The following is a 23,773-nucleotide window of genomic DNA, read 5'->3' on the forward strand; positions in this document are numbered from 1 at the left end:
GCCCTGTACCTGCCCTGCCAGTGCTGTGGGAGCGGGGCGGAGTTAACTCCTATTCTGAGGAGCGGGGCGCAAACAGGCTGTGCCCGTGGGTTTTAAAAGGGCCCAGTTACGGTTGAGGGCCCCGCTGCAGCAGGCCGGCAGGGACTCAAGGAGGCGCACGGACACTGCTCGGCCAGCGCGGCTGCCCACTAAGCAGGGGGGATTTCAGCCCCTCCCTCCCGGGCGCCGGCAACAGCTGCCGCTGTGAGCTCAGCGGCCGCCATTGTCCCGTCCAGCACCCCGCGACGCTTCCGTGGCCACGAGCCTCGCTCCGGGCCTAAGCCCCGCCCCCTGCACACGCTGAGTGCCTGCCGCGCGCACGTCGCCGGACGCCCGGCTCTGGGCGGGGCGCGGGCCAATGTGGCGCCGCCGGCCGGATGTGTGCGTCTCCCTCCCCCCGCCGGCCGCCGGCGCAGCTGACGAGGCGGCGGCTCCACGCTCGGCCGGGCCCAGCCCCGGCGCAGTCACCGCGCCGGCGCCTCCCTTAGGCCCGGCCATGTAGAGGGGGCCGGCTGCTCCCGCCTCGCAGACGTGAGCGGCCCCAGGCCAGCAGCCAGCCGGGCACCGCGGGCGTGAGCGAGCCGGCCGGGGAGGGCCCCGCCGCCGCCATGGAGGACATTAACTCCAACGTGAACGCTGACGCGGAGGTGCGGAAGCTGCAGGAGCTGGTGAAGAAGCTGGAGAAGCAGAACGAGCAGCTCCGCAGCCGCTCCGGGGCCCCCGCCAGCCCCAAGCGCCTCCCCAGCGGCAGCGGCGCCGCCACCCCTTCCCCGCGCGGGGACCAGGGGCCGGAGAGTCGCTGCCTCAGCCCCAGGGCCGGGGCCCGGCGGCCCCCTGCCGACGAGGCGCGAGTCGGGGCAGCTGCCGGGGAAGGCGGCAGCTTCCTAGACGAAGTGGAGCCTCTGAGGCCCGACGAGCTGGAGCGCTTGTCCGGCTGCGAGGAAGACGAGACAGGCTGGTGAGGGGAAAGGTGGCTCTGCTCTGGGTGGGCCGCCAGGGGCCTGGCAGGGGACAGCCCCCCGGTCCAGCGCTGCTCAGGGGACAGGGTGTGGGGGGCTGAAAGAGGTGGCTGGTTTACTGAAGAGTGCTGCGAGTGGGCGCCATTCAGTCCCAGCGGGGTGAAGGCCGCCTCGTGCTCTGAGGCTTTTCTCCCTTGGGGTCAGAGACCCTGTGTTCTCTGGGGCAGACTTTAAAAAACTGCCTGGTGTCCTCCAGGTGTCCTCCAGGTGAGCCACTTTCTGTTCTGTCACTGGCAGGGACTGGATGCCTCTAATTAGCCGTGGGAGAAGTGTAGGGGGTCACCCAGATTCTTGGTGGAGAATGGAGACTTAATTTCTGCATGATCAGAAGAGTATTCAATTTATTCTTGAAAACCACAGAGTTGGTAAAGCACTATACATGTCTCAAAACGAGCTGCACTGACCCACTAAGCGTATGTATGTCTACACAATAAAAAAAAAAAAGCGCCTGGACCGTGTCTGCAGATTAATGCTGCAGGGATAGATCACTGCTCTGTAGGCTCTCTGACCTCACAAAGTCAGACCTCCAGCTGAACCCAGGCATCTACACAAGTGAAATGGCTGGAAAGCGGAAGCCCTCCCAGCTCAAGGCAGCTACCATGGGCCATTTCTAAATGTCTAGATGCTATGTAGATGCACCTATTGTGGGTACCCAAGTTCTAGCTATTACAGCAACATTTCAGGAAGACCATTATTTCAAGTCTGTGGTATTTGCAATTGTGGCCACTTTGCGCATACATCCTTAATCTCATGATGTATTGCCTTGCAGACTTGTTATATGGGGGCAGGGCAGGGGAAGAGAAGAGTTCAAGTTGCTTGGTGATAACATCTGCTGTACCAGAATGTTGAGTTCAGTAAAGCTCACAGAAAATCTGGAAATACTAAGTTAGGATAACTGTCCATGCAGTGTTAATTATGACTCCAGAACTGGCAGTTGAAAACAGAAATTACTTGTATGCTCATTGTTTTCTGTGTTTCACCTGTAGCTGTAAAAATGGCAAAGGCACTAGGTGCAATGGTTTGTTAGATGTTTTGATAGATCAGTTTAGTTTGAATTGTCAGAGCTATGATATCTGAGGAGTCTGAATCCACTCCCCCTCTCCCCGAGTATAATCAAAGTAAAGAGGTGCATGCATATCTTTGGGTTCTAGTCTACATCATTTCAGCAGAAAATTGTACATGCTGTCTCTTAGCTGGGCATTGGAGTCTTGTTGTTGTCAGTAGTGAGATGGGACATTGAAGTGATAAGTGGATTTAATGGTGGGTAAAGTCATAGGTTTAAGTAATGTCTTGTGTGAAAGTGAGAAGGAGCTATAAAGGGGATGAAATAATTGTTAGAATACCACACTTGTAAAAATGTATCAGGGAGTAGGCACTGTTTCAGTGAAGGGAGGTGTAGGTGTTGGTGGTCCATTACAGTGAAGAGGTAGAACATAAGGAAGTGTAACAGGTGTTCTGGGGCATTGCTAACCATAGGAAGAGTAAAGATTGTACAAGCATTTATTTGCTAGCTTTCAGAAGTTTGTTTTGCTGAGCTGGACATTCTGATAGAGCACAAGCCCACCAGAAAAACTTAACTCTGTGTTAACAAATGTATTTGTCATTGCAACTTAAAAAACTAGCACATAAAACAAATGTTTGTAGGAGTTAATGCCTGTTTAGACAATTACAGTTCTCATGGAAAAGTAACAGAGCTGTGTTAGCCTATATACTATCAAAACAAAAATGCAGTCTAGCACCACTTTAAAGACTAACAAAATAATTTATTAGGTGGTGAGCTTTTGTGGAATAGACCCACTTCTGAAAGCTCACCGCCTAATAAATTATTTTGTTAGTCTTTAAAGTGCTCCTGGGCTGCTTTTTTGTTTTGATAGTTCTCATGAAAGTTTGTGTTAGCTAGGTAATCAATACTTCCATGCTCTCCAGTTGCTTTGTGTATGTAGACTTCATGTAGTGATTTTCATCAGTAGATCTGAGAGCTTCACATCATTATCCCATTTTATAGATGGGAAACTGAGGCACAGATGTGGTGGCTTGCCTTAGGTCATCTCACAGGCCACTGGCCAAGATGTCTTAGTCTGGGAGCCTTTCTACTAGACTGCACAGTTGCTATGTGATTCCCAAATGACAAAGAACTGGTAGCTTCATTGCTTAAATGGGCTTTCTAATAGGGTGGGAAACCTTTGTTCTATAACTCCCACCATGCCATGGAAAAACATGGCATCAAAATGGCTTTCAGTACTGGGTGGTATGGTCACGTTTTTCTAGTACAGGGATAGGCAAGATGCACCCCACCAAGCCATTTAATTTGGCCTGCAACTCTGGGGGTGGGGTGTTGCTTCCCTGTCCTGCAACATCTTTGCTCGTATTGGCTGGAAGCTGGCCAATGGGAGCTGAGAGAATTTGCTGGGGTGTGTGTCTTGTCATTGCAGCACAGTTTCTCAGCTCCTGTTGGCCAGTTTCCAGCCAACAGGAGCAGAGAGATTTGGTTGGGTCAAGGGATGTTCATGAAGCCCCCCTCTCCCTCAAGTGGAGGGAGCCACTCAGAACAGCCAGTGGGCTAGGGCTACTGGCAGACAAGGAAGCCAGCCTTGAGAATGTTGCTGGCCAGGAGCTGTTAAGTAAGCACTGCCTGGTCAGAGTCTGCTTCTGGCATCACACCTCTGGTAAGGGTAACCTCATTCCTGGGCTCCGGGCCTCTATTCAGTCCACTGGCACCATGGCAAGGATGCTATTGCCCTTGCTGGGACAGGGGGGCAGGATGGTGGTCTACAGGAAACCTGGGCCCTACCCACTCATTCTGGTTTCTGGCCCAGGGACTCTGTGTGACTGCTACTGGTGGGGAAGAGCTGGACGCTGCAGCTCTTCTCTCTGGGTCAGTTCCCCAGATGATCCCCACCCTACATACCTCCTTCAGGTAGTGGTAGCAGCAGCACATCCTGCCGTCCTGGAGCAGCTCCCCCCCCAGGTGATCAGTTCTTTTCAGCCTCATGTCACGTGTTAGGGTCAGCTGGACAGGGGCCTCAGCCCCTCACTGCTGAAAACTCGTCCCCTCCTCTGCTGTTCCTAGACAAACTGTTTTCTTTCCACTCACCTCCTACTCTTTTCAATCACCTCTCACACTACCCACCCCCTCCCTGGGAAAGGATTTATAAAGGTAGCCCTGAGTGGGATCAGCTGGCCCTAATTGATTTAGGGCAGCCTACTCCTCAGCTGCTCCCACTCTGCTTGTCAGCTCCCAAACTGTTCTGTTTTTACTCTTGTCTTTCCTCTCCTGGTCTCACCCTGCCACACACCCTGACTCTCCCGCAGACCCTGCACTCCCTCGTACATCTCCCCCACGTCAGAATCTGCTGTGCACCGGTAACCTCTCTTTAGATCCTGTACCTCAGTCCCTTTGACTTAGGTCGCCACCTGAACCCTCTGTGTGTGCACTCCAGGTCACAACTCCCTGTCAGACACTGCACCTACATCCCTCCCCCAGGCCAGAATCCTCTCCTGCAGCCCAATACTCTGTGCCAGGTCACAACCTTGTCCTTTACCCAAGCTCCCTCTCAGACACTACCTGCAACCCAATCTGCTATCCTGATCTCTCTTCTGCACCCAACCTCCCTTTCAAATTCCACACCACCTCCATAGTAAAGTGTGGCCCCTGATTACTTATCAAAATCTTGGTGTGCCCCACCCACATCAAAATTATTGCCCATCCCTGTTCTAGTACCAACTGCTTTGTAGACTTACAGAACAAATACCACCGTTAAAAATTTGTTGATCAAACAGTCAGTAGGGTTCTAGGAACAGGAATATATAAACACACTTGCATTTCATATATCTGATTTCACATAGTAATTTGGTGTGTGCGCCAAACTAGATTTAGGGATGTAAAATCCCATTTAGATTCAGTCCTTTGCTTAAACATAGTATTGTTTTAAACCTGTGGACTAGGGCTGCTCTCACCTGGCTTGGAGTGCCCTTGCTTGTGGCTCTGCTGGGGTTGCTACAGACTAGGGCTGCTCCGGCTGGGCTGGAACATCTCCCACTCATGGTGCTCCCAGGGCCACTGTGGATCAGGATTGCTCTGGTTTGGCTGGAGCATCAGGCTCCCAGGCCCACTGCAGACTAAGGCTGCTCTGGCTGGGCTGAAGTGCCCCTGCCTCCAGCAGGCCCCATGTGGCTGGACCAGTTAACCATTAACACCCCTAACTGCAATCTACACATCCAGCAGATTGTAACATTGAAATTGATCAGTTACATGAGGAATTTTGTCCAAATCATTAAGTTATGCATATTGATATTCGTAAGCCAGTTTTTATAAAGCCTGGGGGTGGATCCATCAGACACCATTCTACTCATATGGAACTTTGCTAATCTTAACTCTTGTGTCTGCCCATGCTCTGTGTAATCCATTTTGCACTTCAAAGGTTACTGCTCCAAGCAGGACTAGTCTTTTGCTAATCAATTAGTAATTTGATTTCTCCCAAAGGTCTGTTGAATGGTGTGCATGCTGCCTTGATAACTCTCAAGTGTTTGAACTTCTGGTGTGAGACTCTTAAACCTGCTTTACTTTCTATTTGTAGTCAAAAATTTGTTGCAGAGTATGACTGTTACTTGAAACTGTTTTTTTTGAGGAGAGTGTATTTCAGGATCCCCTTGTTCAAATGCCCCCAGATTTGGCTTGCTGACCAAACATGTCCTCTCATGAGGCATACAAAAGGCTATCTTAGAAACTATATTGAATTTTGGAGCTCTTGGAGCAGTTGAACTTCAGAAAGAAAGCCATCTTAACTTTATAGCAGAAATGCTACTGAAGGGTAATTTAGAGTAAGGTTGGGGAACTTTTTGGGTTGGGCTACTGATCTGTAGACAAATCAGTCAGTGGCTGCCGAAGTGAGGAGCAAACACCTCACTGGTGTGGTCCCTGACTATGGGCTATAAAGTTTGGACATGAAGGAGGGTGCAGAAATGGGCTGGGTGTCGGTGATCGGGGTGAGGGGTCTGAGAGGGAGAGTCAGGAGCAGCGTGTGGGTGGGTGGGTTTGGGCAGGAAGAGTCTGGGCAGAAGGGGATGAGGGGTCAGGGAATGAGGGTGCAGGAAGGGGGTTGGAGTAGGGGGATCAGGAAATGTCTGGGGGAGCAGGGTTTTGACAACAGCAGTGCAGTTTATTTTTGTAGCATCGCTGGACACACATGACTCTGCACCTCTACCCCTTCCTTCCAGGCACCACCCTTTTCTGCTGTGATTGGCTGGAATTCCAGCCAATCAGAGCAGCAGTAGAAAACCTCTAGGCAGGCTGTGGAGGCAGGGGCTGCTGCTGCTCCCCCCCTCCTTTTCCCAGCTGGGAGAAGAGCAGCCACTGGCAGCAGAGCTTGGAGACGCTTCCTGCCCGCAGCCACAGCAGAGCCCACAGTCTGCCTGATTTGGCCTACAAGACTTGGGACTCCAAACCCTCTACCCCACTGTGGGTCGGATGTCATGGAGGGGAGTGCTGAGCCTCTGGATCTGGATCCAGACAAGCTGTGGTCTGGATCAGGACCACAGGCTTGGGGGTTCCCCACCCCTGATTTAGAGTAACCAGTTTCCACATGGCAATTGCCTCTGTCTTCTGCAATAATCAGAGGTCTCATGCTTCTCCAGCAGAAACCTTTCTTGCTGAGTGTTCATCCTGGTCTTTAGTTTGAGAAAAGCACTTGAAAATAGCATGGATGTGTGGGGAATTTATGGGAGTTTTCATAGGGAATTGTGGGAATTTAATTTGTCTCCTCTCATTATGTGTTCATAGATTTTCTTGTGAAGTCTCTGACAAGCCATTATTTCAGGGAGCAGTGTTTAGAACTGTGGGACTAGGTACTCAGGCAGTAGTGGAACTGCAACAGAGTAGTACAGTGCAAGCATGGGCATGAGACAAAGTGCAGAACTTACCACTAACTAGATGAAAAATTGGAGAGAGGGGTTCTACTTTAGAGGTTCACCTGGTAAAGAGTGTGCTCTTGAGAGGGCTTGTGCTTGTGCTGTTTACAGGTGCTCAGAGAGCATGCCTGCACTTCACAGAAAGTCCTCCTATTGATTTGGAATACTTAAGTGTGCAAAGCATGGTGTGGTGCAGCTGCCTTGTGCTGATCACATACCTGGAAGATGATGTATTAGGTTAATTTAGTGAGGTTTAATTGGGTTGAGGTTAGCATATGTTAATTGTAGTCTGTTTTTGAGTGAGTCAGGACTTGTTTACATAGTACGGTACTGCACTTTGAGACAGGTGTCTGTCTTCTAAAACACACAAATGCATTATAGAATCATGTAATCAGAACTGGAAGGAATTGTGAGATGTCAGTCTAGTCCCCTGCTCTTAAGGCAGGACTGAACACCATCTAGATTATCACTCACAGGTGGCTTGTCTAACTCAGGGGTGAGCAGACTTTTTACGTTGGCCCCCAGTTTTTGGTCCTGAAATTAGCTGGAGCCCCCCAACCTGTGGGAGGACCACAGGAAGAAATGTGGCAGGGGAAGAGGGTACTGGGGGGTGCAGACTCCAGGAGGGTAATTTACCAAGCTGGGAACTCACTGGCTGACCCTGTCGCTTGACTCAGGGCCTCTGTGCGTTCTGATTGGCCCAGTGGCCAGGGGAGAGTGTTCCCTTGGTGATGGTGGTGGTGGAGGCCGTGTGGGGGGGCGGAAAAAGGAGAGGGCTGGCAAGGCAGTGGAAGCTGGAGAGGGAGGAGAGCCGATTGCGCTACATCCCCCTTACAAAATGTTGCGCCCCGCTCTTTGCACACCCCTGGTGTAACCTGCTCTTAAAAATCTCCAGTCATGGAGGTTCCATAGCCTCCCTACACAACTTAGTCCAGTGTTTAACCACCCTGACAGGAAGTTTGCCTAATGTCCAACCTAAACCTTCATTGCTTTAATTTAAGCCCATTGCTTCTTGATCTATCAACAGAGGTTATGGAAAATGTTTCACCCTTCTGTATGTTGTGCGTTAATAGGCTTGTGGTGTAAACTCTGTGTGTTCACTAATGGTTCCCTAGTTTGCTTTAGCACAGTATTATTTCAAATGGCACTGCATTAAAGCACAAGGCAATGCTCAGCAGGGTGACCAGTTGATGTGCAGTGTAAAGTGGTGTGCTTACGCTTTGTCCACACTAGCACTTTTGGTCAGGCAGGTGGAAAAAACACACCTTTTGACAGACACTAATTTCACCTACAAAGGCACTGATGTTGAGGGGTATGTGTGTTGTCAAATATTCTATATAGCTTGTTGGGGTGGGTTGATTGTTGCTGAGAGAGGTCCCTCCCCTCAGCATAGAGTGGCTACATGGGAGACCTTATAGAAGCACTGTTGCAGTGGTGCTGCTGTGCCACTTTAAGGTCCATAATGTAGCATGTCCTTAGAAATCACACTGCCGTCAAGTGCATTACCACACTATGTAGACAAGTCCTATAGTGCACTTTGCCAGTCTCTAGCCATTTGGATTAAAGGCAGGATGTATTTCTAGTAATTCATGTCCAGTGAACCATTTCTGATTAGTCAGCTAGGTTACTGTTGGGTTTGGATCTGATGGCCTTGCTCTAATTATGACATTCTGATTTGTATAACTTAAGCTCTCTTGGGCACTAGCTATAGGATATAGAAAACTTAAAATTGGTGTTGGAATGAATCATGAAAAGCATGTTTGACGGGCCATGTTAACAGTTTACCAGTTATGGTTGGTTGGTTTGAAGCTGGAACTGCCCCTGCCATGAGCAGGAGGCTTTTCTAGCCCCATAGAGGGGCTCACCGCAGACGGGGAGCATGCCGTCCCCCAAAAGGTATCAAAACCCCAAATAAATCCATCTTTCTCTGTGTAAAGGTTTTACGCAGAGAAAAGCTCATTAGGTAAGCCTCCTTTAATGAAAGAGATGCACAGTGGTTGTTTCCTTCAGTTTAGTTATTTACACCAGGCCTGATAGTAAACAAAAGTGTTTCTATTAAGTACAAACAATAGGATTTAAGTGGTTGCAAGTGAAAACATACAGATCAAATTTAGTTACTAAATTAAAAAGAAAACACATTGGTAGTTCTGACTTCACTGAGAAACTTGTCACATGCAAATTCTTACTCTAAACAGCATAAACTTCAAGTCAAAGATGATCTTTTATTCTGATTTGGGACTCCAGGCCTCTAGAGTTGATTTCCTCTTAGTGTGTGCTAGGCAGTTTCAAGAGCCACCTGAAGACAGAGCTGATAGCTTCTGATTGCTTAAATAAAGTGTCCCCACGGTTGGGAATCTTTTGTTTAGCATCCCCCCTTTTTATGGAAAAACCCTGGATTCAAAATGGCTTTGATGTAAGAGTTGATATGGTCACATGTCTCTCTAGCACCAGCCACCTTCTAGACCAGTGGTTCTCAAACTTTTTGGCATCACGCCTTCCTTTTGATTTCTGAGAAACCCTCATGCCCCCCCGCCTCTTCTTTACCATCCTCTAGCCTCCCCCTAACAAAAAATTCAATTCATAAACACAAAAGCTTGATTATAAAAATGTTGTTTCAAATTAAAAATAAGCACAAATAATTTTTCTTGGTCCCTTGTGGTTGCCTGGTGCAGCCCCAGCTGACCATCTGCATGAGCCCCATGTCAGCCTCCAGAGCTGCCTGTGCCAGCCGCCTGCCCGCCTGAGACCTGTGCTGCCAGAGCCACCCTCCTGAGTCCTGTGCTGCCTGGGCCAGCCACCTGCTTGCCTGCTGGCCACCCAAGCCCCATGCTGCTGGGACCAGCTGCCTGCCCACTAGCCAACCACCACAGCTGTAGGCTCGATGCCCTAGCTGCCCACCCAAGCCCCACACTGCCAGGGCCAGCTGCCCACGCGCCATCCCAAGTTGCCTGAGCCCTGCACTGCTGGGGCCAGCTATCCACCAACCAGCCCAAGCTGCCCAAACCCCATGCTACTGGGGCCAGCCTCCTGAGCCCTGCGTGTCCCACAAGCTGGTCAGCTGCCTGAGTCTCACAGGCACTGCAAGACGCCCTCCCAGAAAGCCAGGCACCCCCAGTCCCCTATCTAACCCCATCTTCTCTTTCCCCCGCCCCCTAACCCACACTTGCTTTCATTTGCAGAAGGCAGCCAGCTCCATGTGGGTCTTTTTCAGCTGCTTTTTATAGCAGCTGTGCTGGGTCACCCACGTAAAATGGCAGGGGCTGAGAGCTGGAAGCAAAGGCTGAATCTTTCTTCAGGTGGGGGAGTGATGTGGGGGCTGGGTCACCTCATGTTTCCCCCTGGAATTTCTTCAGGCCCCTGCCATGGAGGCACACCGCCCAGTTTGGGAACCTGTGTTCTAGAGTCTCATCAGCATGTTTAAAACTACAAATAGATTTACACTTCATATTCTAAGGTAACATACAATAATGACACATGCACCATCCTAAGATATACAGAGCCTGCACATTATACCATTAAAATTGATAGGTTATATGGGGTATTTTGTCTAAAGCATCTCCAAATTATGCATCTTCATGTTCAGAACCTGAGTTTCCTAAAGCATGGAGGTGGAAACCAAGACAGTAGCAGTAATAATGTAGGAAGAAGTGCGTGAGGGTAGAGTAGCTGCTTTTCAGTTTTCCAGATTAAAGGAGTAATACCACCAAATAAGTATATTGCGTATGAGCTTTGCATACCAAATAAGTATATTGCGTGAGCTTTCTTTACTAATATAACTTTAACAGTAGAACAAATGTGGAGACTAGCAATTTCCTGTTTTGTCTCAAATTCCTGTACTGTACCTTTCGTATGGTGTGTAAATGTGTCTGATATTTATATAACATGAATGATCAATGTGCTATGCAGTCCATGATTGGAATTTTTAAATTGAATTTGTCCTTAATTATAGAATTCTAATGTGCATTGCACACTCCAAGCATTTGGGTACTATAAGAGCAGTTTGCATTGGCTCTCATTTTTCTGGAGCAGATCGTTCTTCCTAGATAGGTAGTTAAACGGACAGTCTGCTTGACGTGCCCATACTGTGCTTAAAAAGTTAACTGAAAATCTTTCACAACTCTTTTCATTTTCATGATAGTAGCTGTAATACCTCCTTAGGTAGGAGGTTAGGCATACAAGAAGTCTATAAGAATCTGTATGTTTTTAATTATGGCAAAAATCATATTGATTTCATCTAATTTTCTTTTACAATCAGAACTGTTCGGTGGGTTTCTTAGAACTTTACATTCAAAATGACTGCTGACTGACTGACTTACATGTACATAAGACTTTTTAAATATACAGCTCTGTTTTTGGTAAATGTCAGCTACAATTTCTGTAGATGATGTTAGCTTTTTGTGTGTCAATTCACTTGAGTAAACTGACATACTTGGATTTTTTTTCCCCAAAACTGAGTTCTCATGGGGTTGTTTCTTCACACATTGCCTGGTGCATGTTCCCTCTCCAAAGGTTTTATTTTACTATAGAACTTGAACTGCTGATACTTGATTTCCCCTCAGCTTTTGTCACTGAATGTGCTCACTTCTTCTAAATCTTGTACTCAGTTAGCTTTTACAATATTGTCCTTCTCTGATTCTTTTGTGTGTTTGACATTTTCTTCAGTATTTCTCAGTGAATCTTCTTATATCTAACTCTTCATGGAAGTTGGTCAGTGCTGCTTTTTAACCCCTCCCTCTCTCATTCTACATTTGTGTGGATTATTTTATCTGTTCAGATTTTCAGTTTTATGCCAATGATTTGCAGATCTACTGTCTCACTCCTGATTTGTGTGTCTGTCCAATCCATTCTTTGTCTGACATCTTTTGGGTTTTTTACTGTCAGTTTAGCATGACTAAATCGAGCTAACTTTACTCCACCACAATTCTTTTCTCCACTTCCCTTCCTTAGTCCTCTTACCCCCAAGCAGCATCTTCCTAAAATTGCCATATTGCCACTGTTATATGTATGAAGAGCCATCTTGGCCATTGAGGCATATAAACCTGTGAAGAACAACCAGCAAGAAATGCATGCTGAAAAGCTCTCTTCTTGCAGCAGACAGGCATCAACTGGGACTTGTGTATCCTGGGCATTCTGCACCAACAGCAGTTATAGACCAAACATAAAATGGATTAATTCTGATTCAGAGCTATTCATATGCAAATACAAAAATACCTTCATGAAACTCACTCCTTAGTCTCTTTGTCTTTCCTGGGCCTCTTTTTTTGGGAGGGGAAGTGCAGGAGGTGGGTGAGAGAAGAGAACAAGAGGGTGTGGATGCACTCAAATTTAAAAAAAACAAACAAACGTAATTTTAAGTCAGTCATAGCAGGTATTATTCTATTGGCAGATTTTGAGAGAAATATATAAATCGAAAATGTTAAGGCCTTAAGCTTAAATGTGTAATGCTTAAGCAGCAGATGTATTCTCTACTTAACAATACGTGCTGTGCAGGAGAGAAATACAGTTATCACAAACACTAACTGCTACAATGTACAAGTATGGCATAAGGCAGTGGTTCTCAAATGTCATTGCACTAGGACTCCTGACTACCAAAATTACTGCATGCCCCCTGCACTCCTACCACTTTGGGCAATCTGGGGAACCAGAGCTAATCCCCCATGACCGGGGGTAGAGGGGCCAAAGCCAAAACCCAAGGCGTTAGCCCAATGAAAAGGCCTGTAACCTGAGCCCTGCTGCCAAAGTTTGAAGTTCTCTTTGGTTCCAGCCCCAGCAAGTATAACACCAACCCTGGCAAACCCATCTGAACAAGGTGGTTATCCCATTAACATGGGGTTGTGACCAACTTTAGGGTCCTGAGCAGCATCCTCTGTAATCTGTGTGCTTGGGTGGCCAGCCAGGAGAGATTCAGGTGCTGCTGATTAAAAAGAGCACCCCCAGCTGTCAGCATATTCTTTTTGGTGATGCATATCCTTCACGTGCCTTGGTGCACATAATTAAATTTATTCAACACATGGGGAAGAAAATAGAGGGAACATTGGTTCTGACCCACAGTTTGAGAACACCTGGTAAAGTGCTTTTGACTGCTTTTTGTTTTGATAGTATATAGACTAGCACAGCTCCCTCTGTTACTGGTAAAGAGCGTGAGACCTGCACGCTGACAGGGAGCTAGGTGGGTATGACGTCAGACAAGTAATAGAAAGTTTACGATGCTGCTTGCTTTCATAAGATATTAATTCCAGCTCTTTTTTTGTTTTTTTATTAGGCTGTGTCTATGCTATAGATACTACAGTATTACTGCAATGCATACTGCAGATCAGAGATTCTTGGGACAAATTTTTGGTGGCCTGTGTGTGTGACCACCAACTCTTGCTGGTGGCTGTTCTCTGTCTGTGTCCTAAAATACTTAATCAGCTTTAGGAAAAACAGAGAGGCACATAGTAATGGCTATGGTCTGAAGAAGTGGGTCTGTCCCACAAAAGCTCACCTAATAAACTATTTTGCTAGTCTTTAAAGTGCTACTTGACTGCTTTTTGTTTTGAAAGGCGCATGTATGTCCAAATCATAGTAATTTTATTTTTGGCTTGCTCGTAATTGTGTTGTGAAAAGTGATACTAAACACACATACCGCTTTTCATAGCAAGCTTACTCAGCACTGCCAGGCCTGGAGGCAAATTAGGTCTTGGATAAGGGTCTAGGGGAGGAAGTAGGGTGAGACTAGGTCTGGAGCCCAAGGCCCTGGTGCCAGCCCATCACCCCAGGCCTGACGCCCAAAGCCTGAGCACCCCCTCATTTGAGAGATGTTAGTTTAGATGCTTATTTTTCTATTGCTTTAGGGAATTTACATGTATTTAGGCATAGTTGCTGAGATGTATGTGTATGCACCTAATGTGCAAGTATGCAGTCTTCCATCTTACCTGTTGTAGATGAAATAATAGTCTAATACAACATGAACTCTTACAGTTCCCACATTTCCCCTGACTGATAATGCCAATTTCATTTCTAGAAGTAGCTTCTTCAGAAGTATGTGGGGGAAATAACCAGGTCTAGTCATGTCATATGACAGCAGTTTTCAAACTGTGGGTCAGGACACCAAAGTGGGTCACAACCCTGTTTTAATGGAATCAACAAGACTGGCTTAGATTTGCTGAGGCTTGGGGCCAAAACCTGACACTTGCCATCTTGGTCCAAAGCTCCAGGTCCGAGGGCTTCAGCCCTGGGTGGCATGGCTCCGGTTACAGTCCTACAGTGTGGGTCTGAATCATTTGGGCTTCAGCTTTCAAAATCCACCTAGCCCTCTCCCTGGGCATTGGGGTCCAGCTGTAGCTCCTCCACTGAGGGTAGTGGGACTTGGGTGGGCCCAGGCTTCGGTTCCCCTCCTGGAGTTGTATAGTAATTTTTGTCAGTAGGGGGCCACAGTACAATGAAGTTTAGACCCTCTGTTGTATGATAACTTTCCATTCCACTGATACTTCAGTAGGATATTAAACAGCAGTTACTGAAGTTAGACAGTTTTAAATCAGCAGGTTCAGATGGCCACATTTTACAACTCTTGAGTGCTGATTAAGCAGCTTATTGCCCTGTTAATGTTGATTTTCCAAGAAGCCCTAGAATTAGGCACCCAGTTTTTGACCAGAATGCCCCATCAATAGGGGATCCTGGCAGCTCCAGTCAGCACCACGAACCACACCGTTACCATTGGCGCAGTGGGGTCAGCAGTGGCACAGCAGGGTAGGTTTCCCATCTGCTGCAGCTCCTGGGAAGCGGCCAGCCCTTCCCTGCAGCTCCTAGGCATCTGAGGCGGTAGCAGGAGGTACAGGGAAAATTCTGTGTGCTATGCCTGCCCCTCCTGCCCTGAACCCTCTGCTCAGCATTGAGCCCTGTCCTGCACCTGAACCCCTCAGCCCCAACTGAAACTCTCACCTCACACCCCAATCTTCTGCATCAGCCTGATGAAAGTGAGGCAGGAGGAGGGACAGAGTGAAGGGGTGGGGCTTCAAGGTAAAGAGGAGAGTTGGGGCAGAGCTTCAGGGCAGGAAGTGGGACAAAGGTGTTTGTTTTTGTGTCCTTAGAAAACCAAGGAAGTTCCAGAAGACTGGGAGAAAGCTAATGTTGCACTAGTGTTTAAAAAAGTAAACAGGATGATCTAGGACAGTCAGTCTGACATCAGTCTTGAGCAAGATAATGGAGGAGCAACTGATAAAGAAATTGATTGATCAGGAGTGAAAGGAAAGTAATTAATGCCATTAACGTGAGTTAATGGAAAATAGATCCTGTAAAACTAACTTCATACCTGTTTTGATGAGTTTACAAGTTCGGTTGATAAAGGTAGTAAACTTCTGGAAGGCATTTGACTTAACATTTTTTTTATTAAAAATGTCCTGCAATGCTAAGTATATTAAGTGGATTAAAAGCCTGTTTGTTTGGTAGGGGAGCCTCATCGGGTGGGTAAATTTCTAGTTGGGTACCACAGTAATAGCTTCTTGGTCCTAAGGTAGGTAGGTTTTGTTAATGACCTGGAAGAAAACACACACTCACCACTGGTAGTTTGCAGATGACACAAATTGGAGGAGTGGTAAATAGTAGAGGCTAGATGACTGATACAGAGCAATCTGGATAGGCTGGTAATCTGGGTGCATGCAAACTACATGCATTTTAAAATTAAGTGTCTGCATCTCAAAACAAAGGGTGTAGGTCAGACTTATAGAATGGGAGGATTCTCTCCAAGAAATCAGCGAGACTAAAAAAGATTTGGCGTTTGTCGTAGATATGAGCTGAGCATGTGGTCAGGGTGACACTGTAGCCAAAAGGGGTAGCACAATACTTGAGTGTAAGGGTATATAAACTGGGGAATCTTGAGTAAGAGTGGAGGTTGTATTACCTCTGTATTTGAGATTCTGGGGTCAGCTGTTGAAATAATGTCCCATTCTGGTGTCTGCCATTCAAGAAGGATGTTGATAATTTAGAGAGGTTTCAGAGAAAAGTCATGAAAATGATTAAACAAATAGAAAACTTGCCTTACAGTGATAGACTCAAAAAGCTCAATCTATTTATCCTAACAAAGGGAAGCCAAAGGGGTGAGTTGAGTGTATTTTGTAAGTACCTATATGGGAGAAAGTATTTAATAATGGGCTCCTTAATCTAGCAGAGAAGAGTATAAAACAGTCCAGTGGCTAGAATGTAGCTAGACAAACGCAGATTGGAAGTCAGGTATAATAAGTGTTTGAGTGAGGATAATTATCCATATGAATAATTTCCTTGGGGTAATGGTGGATTCTCCTTCACAATTTTTAAATCAAGATTGGATGTTTTTCTAAAATATATGCTTCAGGAGCTATTTTGGGGTGGGGAGGAGGGGGGAGTTCTGTGGCCAGTACTGTGTAAATTGAAGCAACTTGACAAAGTGGCAAAAAATTTAAGATGTTAATTAAGGCAATAGTGTCGTTACATTTTCAGTGATTATGCCCAAGGAAGGAGTGTATCAGATATGAAACTGAATTGTGGTTGTACACAGTTCATAGCAATCACAGCTGTGATTGGAGGACATGAATCCTTTGTTCTGTCTTGTGCTGCTTCGGATGATGCGAGCTGGCAAGCTGCTCTGCTGTCTAAATGAAAAATATAGCCACTGTAGTGCTGCCAGTGGTAGTTCCTCCTCTTAATGCCCCTGATCTGAGGTACTCCATTAATAGAAGTAAAACCCTTGTGCTAATATCTTTTACATATGCAGAACTAGAAGACAACTCTAGTATGAATCAGCTGTCCGAAAGTGTTATATTCAAAGAGGTCATAGTTTCTGTAATTTGAATGAACCTCTATAAGTACTTCAGTTTCCACTGCTGGACCTGTCAACCTCTGCAGTGGATAGTTCTCTTGACCTCCTTTGTTATTTTTAATAAACTTACAGACAAGTAGTGGGCTTTTGTGATTTTTTTTTTCTGTGACCTATTCATTACTTTTGCAAAAAAATAATCATAACAAAGTTTTAATCTTAATTGTCTGTCGCCTTTAGGAAGAATCAGTGACAAAATTGTAACCCCAGCCTGTGTTGAAAAATTCAGATTTTAACTCTCATTTCTTTCCTTCAGAAGGAAATGGATTTAGCCATTTAAAAAAAAAATCCCTTATCTTCTCAGCCTCTATCTGCATGGCTTGTAATTCTCAGATGTTGCCTCTAAACATAAAATCTTTACTTAAGAATTAACTTATTTAAAGTTACACTAATATTTATGTAATTTGTCATTGTCACCTGAATTATCAGTCACAACAGAATCAAATTGTGATGCTGCAAGGTTGTTATTAGGTGGAAAGCAAACTACATGTGCAGTTATACTTCAATCTTTCCCTTTTGTAGTTGTAGGACTACTAATCTGATTATTTTCAGGGAAGTCATGCACCAGATATTAAACTGACCAGTGGTGTTCCACAGTTCACGGCCATGTATGAGACGTGCCTTTGTAATCTTTTGTCTGGTAGAGAAAGTGTCTCTGAGTTTCTTCATCTGTAAGACTAAACTAGTCCAACTGGGTTGCTGAACTTGTCTTTTAGTAGATGTAAGCTTTGACTTCCAGTATTAAAGGTATTAATAATTTAAACTGACTATGCCATGAACCAAATCTTTCAGAAGGACCAAAAAGCACCCTAAAATAAAATATAAAATGGCCCAAGTAGTACATAGCTTCAGAAAGAACTCTCTTCTGGTGTTGCCAACTGAGCATTAGATTCACAGAACAGTCAAATCAAATCTTGTGTTCTGTTGCTTCTGTATTTTATATAGTATGTCCGTGTCTACACGGGCACAAATCTTCGAAATAGCCATATTTCGAAGATTACTAATGAGGCGCTGAATTGAATATTCAGTGCCTCATTAGCATTAGGACACTTCCGGCTGTGGCGCTTCGAAAGCCCAGCTTTCGAAAGCACACGGCTACCCGGGGGTCCTTTTCGAAAGGACCCCGCACCTTTCGAAATCCTTGTAGGATAAGGGGATTTCAAAAGGTGCGGGGTCCTTTCGAAAAGGACCCCCATGTAGCCACGCTGAGCCGCGTGCTTTCGAAAGCTGGGCTTTCGAAGTGCCGCGGCTGGAAGTGTTCTAATGCTAATGAGGCGCTGAATTGAATATTCAATTCAGCGCCTCATTAGTAATCTTTGAAATGGCCATTAGCATGGCTATTTTGAAGATTTATGCCTGTGTAGACACACCCTATGTGTTTTATATAAATATAGTAAATATTTCATAAGAAAGGGACTTAATTACCCGGCTCTGATTTAAGAAAAAACTCGTTAATTATGTTTAATTAGTGAAGGTCTTGTTTTGTACCCTTCCCCTCTTTCTCACATAGTGTTACGGTGAGAGGCCCGTGTGGGCAATGTGACTTTCAGGATAATAAACCTTTTGTAAAGTTGGTCATCTGTATTCAACTAAGTTTTGAAATCTTGGCAGAGGAAAAGTCAGTTACTTTCGCTCTTCTGCTGGAGCTATGGAAAGGAGGACTATATTGGAACAAAGGAAATGGGAGTTTTTGACCATCCGTTTTGGATGTAAGAGTGTTGACTTAGCTGTCATGTTCCAGAACTACAATACTTAAGTTGGAGCCTTGTTTACTTGGAATTTAAAGACTGTGATTAGATAAATAGTTGATGATACAAATTGTAATCCATGCTTATTCATAGTTCTTTTTAGAACATAAGAATGGCCATACTGGGTCAGACCAAAGGTCCATCCAGCCCAGCATCCCATCTGCCGACGGTGGCCAATGCCAGGTGCCCCAGAGAAGGAGAACAGAAGACAATGATCAAGTGATTTATCTCCTGCCATCCATCTCCTGCCCTTGTTCTGAAGGCTAGGGCACCATACTTTATCCCTGGCTAATAGCCATTTATGGACCTAACCTGCAAAAATTTATCAAGCTCTTTTTTAAACCCTAATAGAGTCCTGGCCTTCACAGCCTCCTCGGGCAAGGAGTTCCACAGGTTGACTGTGCGCTGTGTGAAGAAAAATTTCCTTTTATTAGTTTTGAACCTACTACCCATCAATTTCATTTGGTGTCCCCTAGTTCTTGTATTATGGGGAAAGGTAAATAATTTTTCTATATTCACTTTCTCCACACCATTCATGATTTTATATACCTCTATCATATCGCCCCTCAATCGCCTTTTTTCCAAACTGAAAAGTCCCAGTCTCTCTAGCCTCTCCCCATATGGGACCCGTTCCAAGCCCCTAATCATCTTAGTCGCCCTTTTCTGAACCTTTTCTAATGCCAATATTATCTTTTTTGAGGTGAGGAGACCACATCTGCACGCAGTACTCAAGATGTGGGCGTACCATAGTTTTATATAGGGGAAGTATGATATCTTTTGTCTTATTATCGATCCCTTTTTTAATAATTCCTAACATCCTATTTGCCTTACTAACTGCTGCTGCACACTGCGTGGATGTCTTCAAAGAACTATCCACTATAACTCCAAGATCCCTTTCCTGATCTGTCGTAGCTAAATTTGACCCCATCATGTAGTACGTGTAATTTGGGTTATTTTTTCCAACATGCATTACCTTACACTTACCCACATTAAATTTTTCTTTTCCTTAGGGCTAAAGCTTTCAAAGTTAGGTTTTTAACCCAAAGATGAGGTGATGCTTTCTGATTTAAATCTTCGATATTTGGGCTACAAGTATGAGAAATAACCATTTTCCTAGAGGAGGATTTTTGGAGGAGTAGATGGGTGAGCTTAATGTCAAACTTGTTGTTTAGTCCTCAGTGAAGAATAGTTGCAGCTTCAGTTCAGAGATAGAATGTTAAGTTTTGTTGATATGAAGGTATAGTTTAATATTGTTTTACATGCAAGTCCACTAAAATATTGTATGCTTCATCTATTTTTCTGTGGTACCATGGTGCCCAGTTTTATAGCCTCACTACTTTGTTATTACTGTGCTTACCATTTGCTGCAGCTTAAGGTATGAAGATGTATAAAAGCAGTTAATGTCACTTTAAAGCCAAAATCATAAATGCATACATCAGGATTTCCGTATCAGTCTCAGTATGCCCACATTACTAAATGTGGTCTGAAGATAGATTTTTTTTTTTTTTCAAATAACTGGCAAATGTGTTGAAATTTGACCCGATTATAAAATGACATCATTCATAGGCAAGTCTTTGTACAGTGAGACAGTATAAAAAGTAACAATGCCTCTGAATTTCAGCTACCAGTGTAAAAAAGTGGGAGCTACAGGTGCCTGGCATGTCTCAAAATTAAGTTACCGTATCCATATGCTATCATTTGAGCTTGTACTATATAATATGAAACTCATGTTCTGTATTACAAACTTCTGCTGGTGTTGCTATGTTGGTCATAGGTGTGAAGGGTGTGATTTTTTGGACTAACAGGTGCGTTGGCAAAAGTCTCGATTAGACATAGTTACACTGGGAAAACTGTACATTTGGCAGTATAGCTCACCTTGATTGGGTAATGGGAAAGGGTTAGATGGTTGGATAAAAGCAATAGAAGCACAAATTTGTTGGTATAAGCCACCTCTACACTTGGGAGCACTTTGATAGTTTAGTTAGCAAAACACTTCTAGTGCAGACCTGGCCTAGGTTTGTTGTATCTGTTTATACCACTTTAAGGGGCATAGTCAGTACTTAGCATAATTTTAAAAAATTCTCCTTGATATTTTGTTTTTGAAGCTGAGTAACTTTCCTCAGCTTTAGTTGGGTGATTCTCTTTTGAGTATTTGGAAGAATGCTGATGAAAATAACACCACATTGACTACAAATGAACAAAGTAAATGTGAAGTTTGTTTACAAACATTGACTAGTGCTTCCTCTTTTGGTAACTGAGAACAAAAAATGCATAATAGCTGTTATTTTCTTAAAATGCCCAATAGTTTGTCCACTTACCTAACATTGTGTAACTTTTCTTCTCTTAGGTTATATACCTCACCAAAGAAGAAACCGATCCCAGTGCAGAAATCTGTTAGTCCATTAGTTTGGTGCAGGCAGGTACTCGATTTTCCAAGTCCTGATATTGAATGTGCTAAAAAATCACTGATCCACAGGCTTGAACAGACAATGTCAGGTGAGTTCACACATCAGCATGTATACTGATGTTGTGTTGTACATTTTAACATCAAATCGTGTTTTAAAATAAATATATATTATCTTTATATTGCTAGTAATTTGAAGGTTGGAGGTTACTCACTCAGGTTTTTCTTACATTTCTCAGATGGCAACTTGCTCTGTACTATTTTTTAGGACAGGTAAGTAGAAGAAAGGCATAAACAAAAGCCAACGTGAATAATATGTCCAGTAGTTTATGCCATCTGAGTAGTGATATTTTGGAAAGTTTGTTTCCTCTCAAGGCAGAAAGCATTTTAAAGTCCAACTGCTTAATCTGGAATTTGTCTGCTGCCTTGGAAGTTTAAACTCTTAAGGGGAGATCAGAATTCCAAGGCTTGTAAAAACTCTGTACATTTGGGACACAGTGGAATTTTCAATGGATTTTAGATGTTGGGTATTCCTTTCCATCCTTACAACTCCCTTTGTCATTATGGGAGTTAGGTACTTGGTATCTAGCAAGAGAGCTGCCTGAATCTGTTTTACTTCTCTCTTCTTTGCCAAATAGAACTACTTTTTCATAATGCTAGCCACTTATTTGCAACCTTTAAATCTCTTCCAGACTTCTCCTTTCTCTTCTATCTCCATGTGGCATTTTGCTGACTTTTAAATAAAATAACAATATTTGCTGTTAGAAAGAAAGAGCACAGCCTTTTCTCCTGCTCCCTCAACCCCATCACTTACCAGTTACTAACTTTAAAGTCACTGTCTCCCCTTAACCTTTTTTCCACTGGCAACTTCAAATTAAACCATTCTTGTTTCTGTTAACCTAAAAAAAAATCTTGTCATCTGTCATACCTGCTTTTCTATTAGAACTTGTCCTTTTACCTCTACCTCTCAACACATGGAATGTACTATTCCCTAGTGTTCTCATGTTCCTCTTAAACTCCACCTTGGATTCCCTGTAGCCTGAATTCTGCCCTCTTGATTTCATTTTCACTTTCTGGCTAAAATCTCAAGTGCCCGGGTTTCATTTTGACCCTTCTTCTACTTTTTACAGTCACTCTCACCCTCCTTCCTGATATCGCATCCCCTCTGGGCTTCTATGACTTCTTGTTCGCTTCCCATCTTTGATAATTCTGATGCCTCTTGGTGGGCCATTGCCCTTGTCTCTCCTGCTCTGAGACCTACAGAGCTTTTTCCTCAGCTACTACCTTTCATACCCCCATTCTGGTGGAATCTGATCTGTTTGTCATCTAGCCTCTTAATGCTGTCTGTCAAATTTACCTTTCCCTTCTAAACAGTCCTCTTTCACTACATTCCACATTTCACCTTTTCTCTGACATCTGCTTGAGAAGGTGTTGCTGTTGGTTTAAATTTTGTGACCAAAAATAACTTTTCTCACTTCTCCCCAGTGTGTCACTTGGGACTATACTACCATTATCCCCAGTACTATCCTTACTACAAAGGTCATATTTCAGTCCTCCCTTTTTCCTGTGCATATGGTATTTTGCTTTTTAGCTCAAATACCCATCTGAATAATTTATAATAACTATTACTTTGTCAATTTAGTGTATAGTGTGTGGAAATCCTCCTAGACTAAAATTCATAAGCTTATACTGAAATTCTGAACACACAGTTGTGCATGTATATCACTAGGTTCACTGAATTTGTGCCAGCACATATCATGAATCCAAATTTGCAGAAAACTACATATTTCAGTTCAGCTGAATATACATGACTAAATTCAGGTCTGGAATAAGTGATCACAATTCCATTGACCAGGGCTTGAAAATCCCCCTTGCCAGTGATAAGTAGTTTTCCTGTGAAGGTTCCATCAACAACTACAGATATTAGGCTTTTATTAAAAGAAAAAGCTAGCACTGCTTGTATGTATGACTTTTCCAAATATGAAACAAGCATGAAACGTAGAAATGTTGTTAGGCAAAGTTCACTGACAGGCAAGTCCACTGTTCAAGTCTTACTAAGTTTAGGGAAGTGAAAACTAATCACAACCCTGTGGGTAGCAGTGAAATTCAAACGAATCATGTCAGTTTCACTTGGCTGATGGGGGAACCAGGAGCAGCAACAGGAGTTGCACTAAGTAGTGGTTTTCACCCTTTAATTTATGGCCCCAAAGAAATTTCCATTTGGAAATCTTTGGGGTAATCCTAGACATAGTCTGAAGACGCATGGGTTGAAAACAACTTCATTGGAGCTATTTACTGAAGAGCATTGCTTAAAAAGGGAAACTGGCAGAGTTGCAGTAATAAAGGCACTTGCTCTTCAGCTAAGCCAGAAAATAACTGAGCAGTAGGACAGCGGAAAACTATACCACAATGTGGAGGAGTCTGGGAGAAGAAAAATATAGCCCTTCCTCCCAGTGCATCTGGAGGCTTTTGAGTGGATGGAGAACACAAAATATGTTCCTCTTTCCAGCAAATGTATTTTGGGCAGAATGGGGGTCGTGAAATTTCAAATACCTCTTAGATTAAACATGTATGAAAGATGGAGATGTTCCTGAAGCAGGCTTCAGGAAAACCCAGTACCAGCTCTTTTCCTCATAGCTTGTGTGGGTTTCTCTATTCTAGCTGTCTGTATGACTAATTACATAGCAGCTAAATGCCTTACCATCTTCAATCTATTATCCTCAAATATCCCTGTGAGGTAGGTAATTACTATTATGAGGTTGAGGTTTTCTTATGTCTTTGGCTACTGGCATATTTAGGTCCCATGTATAGATGTTAACTGGTATTT

General features: G+C 44.4%; 1 protein-coding gene across 2 annotated transcripts in view; it reads left to right on the forward strand.

Annotated features, from left to right (window-relative positions):
* Window positions 1-396: 396 nt before the first annotated feature.
* Window positions 397-23,773, forward strand: part of SLAIN2 (SLAIN motif family member 2) — a 71,506-nt gene continuing 48,129 nt past the window's right edge. Inside the window, exons 1-2 of one of the 2 annotated variants that reach the window (XM_074992736.1) lie at window positions 397-997; window positions 20,890-21,038. In XM_074992736.1, the coding sequence (XP_074848837.1) occupies window positions 648-997; window positions 20,890-21,038 (499 nt within the window). In that variant the 5' untranslated portion in view covers window positions 397-647. The remainder of the gene's footprint in view (window positions 998-20,889; window positions 21,039-23,773) is intronic. The other variant, XM_074992737.1, reaches the window with a different exon arrangement.

Source organism: Carettochelys insculpta, chromosome 4 (assembly GCF_033958435.1).
Source record: "Carettochelys insculpta isolate YL-2023 chromosome 4, ASM3395843v1, whole genome shotgun sequence".
Taxonomy (NCBI): Eukaryota; Metazoa; Chordata; order Testudines; family Carettochelyidae; genus Carettochelys; species Carettochelys insculpta.